Raw genomic sequence first — 11,567 nt, forward strand, 5'->3', positions numbered from 1 at the left:
CACCCAGCTTTCTCCTCCTCCTGCCTCCAGCACCAAGTTCCAGGCCAGCTCCTTTAACTCTGTGCCAAAGAAATACAAACTAAATCTAATATTAGCCTAATGAGAAAAGGCTATCTGCTGCCAAAGATTCACATAATGCATCCCAAAGCCAACTGCAAGCAATTATTCACTGTTTTAGATGTTGGCATTGCTTCTCCCTTATATAATACAGCAATCGAGATTTGCTGTTTTCTCCCTGAGGAGTAATGAATACATGCAGCATTTTAACCTCTTCTTTTGCCTAGTTGGCCAGATTCTCAGTTTAACAGACTATATTTTATTTTGAAATAAATAGATCATTTGTATATTTCATGTTAGGAGCATTAAAAACCTTGAATTTAGAGCCATTAGACATAGAGAGTTACATTTTCCTCCAGATTTTTAGCCAGAAACTAAGTTTTAGTGAGTCATTTTACATCCTTGGGTTTCTCAGCTGTAAAATGGGGATACATTTTTATAAAGGAAAGGTACAGGGGAGGCATGCAAATATAAGGAACACTCAAAGCTCTGACTCCAGGAATTAGCATTGTGGCAGGAAAAGAAAAAGGGATTATCAATCTTATGAAACCCTTATTTGACAGGCATAAAAACACAGCAAGGTGAAGTTTCCTCATGAACACCTAGAAAATCAAGTCTAGAAGTCAGGAATTCCCAATGTCATGTTTAGGCCACTTGTAAGGACACATTATAGAATTCCAAGATAGGAAACAGATAGGATACTGATGGGCTGATGGGCTGATCTTATTCCACAGCCAGAATTGCCATAGAAACTCAAATTCCAACCATCAGAGCATTTGGGAACATCAATTTCAAAAGAAACTCCTGAGTATTTTGATATTTTTTTTAAATGACTGAAGCACTTGTCCACTCAGGTCCAAGGATGAGGATCAGATAGCATATCAACACAATTCCATTTTTCATCTTATTTCTATACCCAGAGAATTTCAATGGTTTCCCACAGATTAGAGCAGCACTGTCAAATAGGACTTTCTGCCACAATGATCATGTTCCATGTCCACACTGTCCAAAACAGCAGTTCCTGGAAATATGTGATAATGAACACTTGAAATGTGGCTGGCACGACCAAAGAAATCAATTTTTGCATTGTATTCAATTTAAATAAATCTGAATATCCACATGTGCTGGTGGCTATTGTATTGAACAATGGAGGTGGAAAGTAAATCCATGCTACTCACTCCAGCATTCAAATTCCATCACACAGTTTGGCCCCAACCTATTGTTCCAGACTCAATTTCTGACACACAAACTCTGACTCGAAGAGACTGATGGTGAACACACCTGGGCATTTCTGCTACCATACCTTGGCTCACAGTGCTTAAACGTCATGGCTAAAGGCACCCTCCATTCTTAGGGCTACATATTGGAATTTATCCATACTTCACAGCACAGGTTAAGTTCTTCCTGGGCTAGAGTACGCTCCCTCGCAGTCTTGTTCTGACTGCTCTGTGAGTAAAGGGTTAATGAATCTCAGGGCTGGCCTGTCTGAGAAGGACTTCAGTCTCCCATAGGGCTGGTTTTTTGGAAACTGCTACGTGGAACCACTCCTGGTCTTTAGGAGCTGTGGCTTTGTCTTGAGTCTACATGACTAGAATGGTATAAAAGAACAGTGAAAAAAAGAGGCTGTGCCTTCTCTGTATCAAAAAGACGCATCCTCACCTGCACTCTCAACTGTGACAGCTGTGTGGGTGATGGGTCAAAAGAAGCTGTGTACTTGGATGACTTCTGGACCTCCCAATGAGATGGAAATGCTTTGCCAACTGTATTTCTTGCCTGTACCCTCCTATGAAGCTAAGTAAACAGAGTATTTTACTCTTAAACTGGTAACTATAGCTGTGGCATGGCATGGCATGCATATTCTCTCTGAGTTTCCAAGTACTCACAAGAATTTAGGACTTATATTGGTAAGTATTTTTTGTGGATCCACATTTCAAATGGATTCATTTTTTATTTCCAACTAAACTGTATGCTTCCCAATAAGACTTACAAGTGATCTGGGTACTCTACTGGTTTCTCTTTGGTCTATAAGAGCTGGAGGCAACTTGTGGCTAGATGACCTTTTTCTGGAATAAAGGTTCTGAGTCTTTTGAGGAATTGGGGCTAAGGGTCCCAAAATGTCACTTTCTAAGATAGAGTATTATTTTGCCCAAAATGAATACAGATACACACACACATTTTAAAATTATGAAAGCATACAAATTTCAGTCTCAACAGGATAGATTAAGCACATGCTACCATCCTCCCCCAATCCACATATACACACAGACTCTAGCATTGCCTATTAAAGATAAGCTCACTGAGCTCCTCTGGAACAGGTGGTGCGCTGAGGGATTGGTTGCAAATCCCAATGTGGCAGGACTCAGAGTGGCAGGGCCCAAAGGCACACTAAGGAGCTGGAACCAGGTTCCCAGTGAGAAGTCTGCATATGGAAGAACTTGATTTGCATAATCAGTCAGAAGCAGACAGACAGAACATCAAATTGAAACATTAGTGTAATACCTGGTCAGAGCTCTCACATCCCAGAGTTCAGGTAAAGGTAGATCCAAAAGCACCTTACCAGAAGGCTCTACAATTCAAGGCACACATGGCCAAAAAGACCCCACGATAATTCACTTAACTGGCAGATAAACCATCAGCAAGAATTAGAAGCCATGTGAGGAAATTCAGCACCCTGAAAGCATAATACTAACCCAACAAACAGTAACCCAACAATCATGGTTGAGCTACTAAAGTTAATGGGACAATCTGAAAATGGCTTTAAAATAAATGCACTTAAAATAATACACATCTTATTTAAAATTCAAGCAAAGCAGTACAGAGTAAACGTTTTCTCCATAATTTTAACTTCAGATAGAAACTGCTGCTCAAACTGTGGAAAACCCTCCCAGACTCAGTGATGCCTTTATACAGAGACAGACATTTTTACATAAATGGAAACAAACTATATCTACTGTGTCATAACCTGCCCTTCTCGCTCCCTTTCTACTTTAAAATATTATCACATACATTTTCCCACATAAATACCTATAGGTCTCCTGCATCCTCACAAAGGAAAAATTATATCCCATTGCATTAATACACAGTTTCTTTAGCCAGTGTCCTGTGAATGAACATGTGGGTTATTTTCAATGTGTTCTCCTGTAGCCATCTTTGTACATATGGATGATTATTTCCTTAGGCAAGTTCCTAGAGAGGAAATTATTGGCTCCCAAATTGCACACATTTAAAATTTTGATAACTATTATCAAGCTTGTCATCCAGAAAAGCCATACCAATTTACATTACTGAATGGCTTTAGAGGTATGCATTCCTAGCCACAGGTTTTTTAAGGTAGGTTTAGAATGGGTCAGTTTACCAGAGATTCAATTATACACCCAAGAAAAGAGAAGAAGGCTCACAACTCTACTAGTCCTCTAAATGCAATGGAAGGGAAAATGTAAATGTGTTTGTACCTGCACAAAACAAATGCCTGTTGTCTAAGGTACAAAAGCGTCAGGGTCAGTCATGCTGCTGGCATCCATAGTAATCACACTATAGTAATTTTAACTCTGTTCCCCCAGCAGCCACTGTTGTTCCCTCATCCTCCGTTTAAACAAGTGGACAAATTCTTTGTCTAAGCTTTACTAAAGCCTCTTGTCTGTTCACCCCTAAATATGATGGTAGTGTGAAAAACCCAGAATCTCCTTTCAACCTCATTTATTGGGGATGGGTATTCACTGTAGATGATTTGCATAAACTCAAATGAATCTGGTTTCCAGTATTAGTTTGTTCCAGAGGAAAGGCTCATTATACACATCCACACTCTCATTGAAGTATGTTTTCAGCAAAGCAACTATAAAATGCTTCAGGGGCAAAGACACAAAATTTCAGGATTCACAACAATATCACATATTCAAGATAATTCAGAAATAAAATCACATCAGATTTGAATCAAATTTTGTATATTACCAATCTCTACGAATATAAGAGATACACACTAGAAATGTTTAAAGTTGAATTTAAATCAGACAAATATCAATAGTTAACTTTTCTTTTATCTCTACTCTAATTTTTAATATTTTAGGCATCCTTTAGAAAATATCTCACTCATAGAAAGTCTATTTATCTTCCTAAAAAGGACCCTTAGGGCGTTTTTTTCCCGGCTCTTTCAGGATGCCCATGTAGCAACATGGATTGATCAGGTTTAGCTGTCTTAACAGCGTTCACTCATTTCCAATGCTGCTCACAAACCAAACTTCATTGATCATCAGCCAAGAAATATGCTATGTTTTGCCATTTCTCTTAGCTAAAATGTCTAGCATAAAATACCTGCAATATATTTCTTGGTAATCATTCCCCATTCCCTACAACACACACATACTTAATGTCAACAATTTTTAATTATCCACACTAAAGAAGAGAAGCAATAACAGTAATTATTCCAAACTGTAGATAAAGCAAAAAATTCACGTCTGATTTTGGAAGACGTTATTTGGAGGAGAAGGGAGGTGGTTATTGTACAACAGTAAGGTGACCTTTTTCCTTAAGATTTTTCTTGGGTGCTTACAACATTTGCTTTCCAAGGCATGCATACATTCATTTGCTCAACCAACATTTGAAAGGAAATTGTCTTGCAGGGAATACACAAAGGGAGAAACAAAACTATATGAAGATTAATTTCCTCCATGTCCAAGAGGAAAACAAATATGAGTATCTTCAACAACACTGTGCCCCCAACATGAACATCTGCACTGGTTTCAGACAAATACCCGGATAGTGCCAGTTCCACTGGAGGAAGCCTTTAGAAGAGGCTGTCCTTACTAAAATATTACCTATCCCACAGAACCCAAGTTTCCACACATCTTCACCAATGCCTATTTTGTCAGTTCTCTGGTACCTATGTTTAGGTTAAAGACTGAAAAGAACTAAGTATCCTACAGCAGAAAAAAATGATTTTCTCTTTCATTAAGTCCTTCAAATAGTACCTGGGATATACATGCATATTTCATAAAATATCAGCTATTACTAATTAACAATACCTGTAAGCACAAGCCTCTCATACTCATGAAGTACTGGGACTTTTTTTTTTTTTTTTTTGAGACGGAGTCTCGCTCTGTCGCCCAGGCTGCAGTGCAGCGGCCGGATCTCAGCTTACTGCAAGCTCCGCCTCCCGGGTTCACGCCATTCTCCTGCCTCAGCCTCCTGAGTAGCTGGGACTACAGGCGCCCGCCACCTCGCCTGGCTAGTTTTTTGTATTTGTTTTAGTAGAGACGGGGTTTCACTGTGTTAGCCAGGATGGTCTCGATCTCCTGACCTCGTGATCCGCCCGTCTCGGCCTCCCAAAGTGCTGGGATTACAGGCTTGAGCCACCGCGCCCGGCCAGTACTGGGACTTTTATAAAATGCTTCCAAAAGCATGCAATCATTTGACTTACTCGACCTGATGAGAGAAGTCATTTTATGATTCCCTTGTGTAGATGAAGAATGTGCAACTCAGAAAGTCACATGACTTGCCCAACACCATAGAGTAGTAAGTCTGAGCCTGGCAGGTGAATCTTTTAGCTTTAAGTACAGGGCATTCTTCTCTATAACCTCAGAGCCTCATGCTCTGAGACTGGCCACAAATGGGTTTCAATTTCATTCCAAAGGGAATACAGTTAATATTTTCATTTACAGTTATTTATCAGCAAGATACAGTGCTCATTTGACCACAGATACAACGGTAATTAGTGAAAGCACTCAGCTCTTCTCTGTGGCTGGACTACAACATATCAAGGCTGCAGCTTTCAAATCTCCATAATTAACTGGAATATTACGCACCTTAGCCGTCTCAGATTCTGCCTGCAGTCGCTTGGGGGTTCCTTTCTGGTCAGGCACCTTCTGGAAATTTTTGTTTTTAATGGATTGAGATTCCACACCTTCACCTTCAATTTGCAGTTTAATACCTTCAGCATGGGCAGGGTGATCAATGCCCCGTGGATTCAAACCACAGTGAAGAGCTAGGAAAAAGCAACAAATAGAACTCAGAAAACAAACCACATAAAGACGGTGTCCATGACAGAAAATATTTCATCAAGCCTAAGTCGGAAAAAAACGAGGCATCTGTGAGTCAAGAAGTGGTGTGATTACTACGATAAATAACATGGTGAGGAGGGAGCATGGTTAGTGGGAAACCCTGAGTTTGAAAATCAGCAAGATTTAGGTGCAAATTCAGAAGCCCTCAATTCCAAGTTGTTTGACTTTTAGCAAGTTACGAATCCCCACATTACAGATGAGAATACCAAATCGGGCAATGTTGTCACTGCTTCTCACACAAGCAATTATTTCAACCTTGCAGTTTAGTTTATATCTCTGCTTCCATCTGAAAAGTGCTCACCCTCTCTCCTTCTGGACCTTCTCTATTATTTAAGAATCCACTCAAGTCCACTCTCTTGCATTCATTCAAGCAATATTTCTTAAGCACTTACTATGTGCCATCCCTGGGTTAGATCCTGGAAACATGGATTTACATATGACAGATGTTACCTTCAAAGAACTCACAATGTAATAAAGGAGGCAAACAAAAGGACTGGTGATTTTCAAACAGAACTGTCACTTCTACATGACAAAAAAGAAAAACCCACAGTGAAGGGCTCAAGGGCGTCAAGCCCAGTGGCTTCCAGTTTTTTGCATCTTACTCTCTTCCATGCCCTGTAGCATAGATATTCCACACATAAAATCTAAAACTGATTTTCTGGGGATATTTATTCATCTAACAAACACTTACTGAGTCCCCGCTACGTACTCTGTATTATCAAATAAATAGCAATGAATGTTGTAAGATATGCATTCCACTACTACGTGAACTACCATGTATGTCTGTGTGCAGATGGCAGGTATATGTGTTTTGACTTCTCTGGTAGTAAGTTATTTCATTTCCCTGTTACCCCAACTCTTCAAATTCAGGTAAACTCCTATCCTCATCCCCTTTCCTTTATTCACAGAGAAGTTAAGGCCAGATACGTAATACCCCCATCTTCCCCAGGTCTCTACTTCATCAATAATCTCCTTTTACCCAACATTTTTAGGCTTTCCCCTTTCTCAGCATTCTTTCCCTCCAACCAGCTTCTGTGACTCAGAAAGCCCAACCCTCTATTCGGCACTCCATTCAGGCCACAGTTTCCTCTTTGCCTCATCTTTGCCAGGATTCTGATGAGTACTTTAGACCTGAGGGATGAGGTAGGCTTCCCAAAAGAAGTGGTGTTTTCCTCCCACTATCCACTACCTCCTTAACAGGTACCATCTATTCCCATGTTCCCAATCAACATTCTGGTGACTTCCAAATATTAACTGCAGCCTAGACAGACCTTTCTTATGAATATCAGACAAGTAAAACTGCAGCAGAAACAATTTGCCTGTTCCAGTCTTCACAAATTACACAGAAACTGATGAGACGTCCTTAACATCACTCTATGATTCATCACTTCCCTTCCACCTATCAGCAAATCCAATAGCTCTACACCTAACATACTGCTCAAATATTGAATATTTCTTTAAAAAAACAAACTGATTGCACAAAGGTCCAAATGCATGTGATCTTATTTCTACCACTTTATGTGGACACTATTTATGAATTTCTCTTCTCCTAGTCTCTAAGCTTCCTATTTAGTGGTACATTCTGGGCACTTAACATGTATTAGTTCATATCTCCCTTTTGGGCTTTGTTCTGAATCTCAAATGATCTTCATGAAAAACTCTGAGACATAACTATGTTCATTTCACAGATAAGGAAAATGAACCTTGAAGGGGTTAGGTTCACAAAAGGGTATACTATACTGGTGTGTACAGAAAAGTCACAAAAATTATGAATCATTTAGGATACATGATTTCATATCACACATGGAAAAATCTAAACTGGATTAAATGGTAAGGAAAATTATTAGCTGTCAGAATAAGAAGTCCAGTAATGGCACAAGTTCAGAATTAGCTGATTTGCCTCTTGGTAGTTTCATCAAGCACTGTGATTTTTATTCTTTCTCCATTCTACTATCCATAGCATCACCTTTATCCTGAACCTAGGTCCCTTTGTAGCATCTAGACTATAAGCTTTTAGTTTTCTTCTTGAAGCAGAAAGGGCTTAGTTGACTATGGCTTTTTCTCCCAAACCGCTTTCAAATGTTATTCTCTTTTCTCATTGGCCAGGAGTGAATTACATGCCTATTACTGAACTAACACCCTGGCAGTGGAAATAGGATTACCCTTAAACCAACTGACCAGCTCAGGTCAATTCCCCAAACCACACTGCTGCTACTCTGCAGGGCTGTAGCAGAATGGATGCTGGGGAACCAACCACAATGCCCACTTTAGGCAGTGCTGGAAAGAGAACTCATAGCCAAAGCCTCTGAGAGCTTGAAGCTAATTACTGTTAATATCAATCAGCTTCTCCATCTCCAAAGACTAGCCTACTTACAATGAACATTCAATTAAATACACCAGAGTTGTGATTATTTTTAAAAGGTGTGCTTGTGTAGGGAGGTGGGGGATTGGCATGGGATGGATTCAGACATTAATGAAGAAAAGAAAAATGTGTAGCTTTGATCTTTCTGTCTAGCTTTATCTTCTGCTGCTTCCTACCTTGGAATTCATGACCTAGGAATACCACTGAGCTGCTGGTAGACCTCCTATTCTCTTCCCCTGTCACCTCCCCACCAAATTTGCCTCTTATACTTCCTTCACCTCTGATCACGGTGGTCCCACCACCTAGAAATGCTGGTCCTACTCCAACCTAATCCTACCTCCTGCTCTTCGGGAGGCTAACTCCTATTCATCTCATGTCAGCTCAGACCTCTTCTTCAGAAAGTCTTTTAGGAGTCTCTGGCTACCAGAGCAAGAACCCATTCCCTATGCTCCCTCTTGCACACAGTCCCCTGGTGCTTCATTTTCCTCACAGTACTGAGAATGTCCATGTAATTGATCTATCTGCCTTGCCCAGCACAACTGTAAGCTCCTGGAGGGCAGGTACCATCTGTTTTTCATCTCCATGACTTCCATTCCTGAGTCCAGGACCTGGCACATAAGAGACATTAAGGAAACACTTGTTCAGCTGCAGAATGAACCAGCAATTCCCTTCCTTTACACAATCATGCCTTAAATCAGAAGGAAGCCTTTCTCTGCTAGTAAATACTTGGTATTCAAAATGTAAGGTATCTATAAACAGGAGGCAGAATACAGTTTTTTGACTTTCCACACACGTAGCCTTATTCTTCACACAAATATTTTAATCCTCCATAGCTGTTCCTTCCTCCACTGCAAACGCAGTAGTTGATTTAGGTTTTTGTACTTAGAATTATTTATTTAAAACCATTTTTGACAGACTTTGCTTTGTTTTCCCTGAAATTTCATGTCCCTAATATTTACAAATCAAACACCTCTCCAATGGCTTCCTACAATGCATGACCTCCATCTCCTTGCTTGTGTCAAAGGTGTCCCCATTTGATTTCTCTTTTCTGTGCTCATCATTGCCTTTCTTGTTTTCACTAAAGTTATTTACTTAATCTAATGGGCTTGGCAACTCACTGGTCAGCTTCGAGGCCCTCTTCTTGTTTCCCTGATCTTCACCACCACTCCTGTGCCTAACGGATTCCTAGTTATTGAATTGACACTGCAGGTAGCTTGTGGTCTTTCTGGGAAGTGCTGCTGCTGTCGCTTTTACTTAATTTGAATGTCACTAATATTGAATTCTTCAAAATGAGTTAAAAACCAAAATTAATTTCACAAACATTGCTCTTTAAAAAATTTAAGAGAGAAATGTTTCACTGCAAAGGCACATGTTTTAGCATTGTTTTGAAATGCCCCTTTGAAGGCACCATCTTTTTTTCATATGTAAAAACCTACTTCCCCAGAAAATTGAAAACCAGCTGCATTGCTCATGGGAATGTCAAGTGATACACCCCCGTGGAAAACTGTATGGTGGTTTCTCAAAAAATTAAACACAGAATTGTCATTTGATCAAACAATTCAACTTCTAGGTATATATACACACAAAAAAACCCTGAAAACGGGAACTCAGATATTTGTATGCTTTTGTACATAACAGCATTATTCATAACAGTCAAACAGGCATAAACCAAATGCCTGTGGATGCATGAATGGATAAACACAATGTGATACATATAATGAAATATTTTGCAGCCTTTAAAAGGAATGGCATTCTTATCCATGCTACAGCATGCATGAACCTTGAAGACATTATGCTGAATGAAATATGCCAGACAAAAATGGACAACTATTGGACGATTCACTTACATGAGTTAGTCAAATCTACAGAGAAAGAAAATAGAACAATGGCTACACAGGGGCTGTGGGAGAGAAAATGGGAAGTTATTGGTGAGTTGTGGGTATAGTATTTCACTTTGGGATGATGAAAACTCTCTGGAGATGGATGGTGGTGATGGTTATACAATAATGTGAATGTGCCTAATGATACTGAACCATATAATTAAAGATGATTAAAATGATGAATTTAATGTATATTTTGTCACACTAAAAAATAAAAAATTTAAAACCCCACTCCCTCTCATTTCAACTCCCTAATACCCTCCCAAAATGGAAAGAGAGGTTCCAAAGATATTTTTATTCAAAGGTGTTTGAGAGTTTACTTATGAATAATATCGTGATTTTCAGCTAGAATGTTATTTGGTTTTATTTTTTAATAAAATGGTAAAAATTATAGCTCAAAAGTATTAGATTAGTTCAGAACTTTCCTGGAAGGGAAATGTTCTCCAAAACAGGTCTTATCCTAATCAGCAGAAGCAGGGCTTGGATTGCTGCTTGCTGGAAATGAGCCTGGACTCTCCAAGGATTGTGGCTGAGGGATGCCATTTTCATGTGATTTAGGTGACAGTAACAGGTTATCTGGAATGAAGTGCCAGACCTTGTTTTCTCTCCTCAACAGTGATGCAAGAAGAGTTGAGGGATGCATTGGCATCTGCTGTCATTCCCAAGAACAAGTGTATCTTACTCTCCAGGAAGCCACCCAACTTCCAGTTCTTCCAAACTCCACCCACGCCAGACACTCTCTGTCATGAAACAAGGGATGGAGACTTATTAAATTTTAATGTTCCTCTATCTGAGTTTGGCCTTGAATAGAGACACTGTGAAAACACTCTGAATTACCCCTCAGAATGAACTGGCTCCCCAACCAAGGAACCCCCACATAGAAACTGCTAGCAATGCCCTGAAATGTGTTGTGCTTCTCTGCCTTGACAGAACTGACCTTTTAACATCATATGCTCTTCCTTTCCCTTATTTGCATAGATAACTGCTTCAGGAAACATAAATTTTCTCTTTTTTCTACTGTAAAGCTTTAACTAGTCTTGTACCCAGTATATCCTCTTAAGCAATAAAGACAATTCCCCTCTTTTTCTTTGTTTCTTTTTTTTTTTTTTTTTTTTTTTTTTTTTTTTTTTTTTTTTTGAGACAGCGTCTTGCTCTGTTGCCCAGGCTGGAGTGCGGTGGTATGATCATGGCTCACTGCAATCTCAAACTCGCAGG

General features: G+C 39.6%; 1 protein-coding gene across 2 annotated transcripts in view; it reads right to left on the reverse strand.

The window, feature by feature from the left end:
* SAMD12 (sterile alpha motif domain containing 12) overlaps positions 1-11,567 on the reverse strand; it is a 417,592-nt gene that overhangs the window by 370,565 nt on the left and 35,460 nt on the right. For both annotated transcript variants that reach the window (XM_011972988.1, XM_011972987.1), the window contains exon 2: positions 5,856-6,034. In XM_011972988.1, coding sequence (XP_011828378.1) covers positions 5,856-6,034 — 179 coding nt within the window. The remainder of the gene's footprint in view (positions 1-5,855; positions 6,035-11,567) is intronic.

The sequence above is a fragment of the Mandrillus leucophaeus genome, unplaced genomic scaffold (genome assembly GCF_000951045.1).
Source record: "Mandrillus leucophaeus isolate KB7577 unplaced genomic scaffold, Mleu.le_1.0 Scaffold133, whole genome shotgun sequence".
NCBI lineage: Eukaryota > Metazoa > Chordata > Mammalia > Primates > Cercopithecidae > Mandrillus > Mandrillus leucophaeus.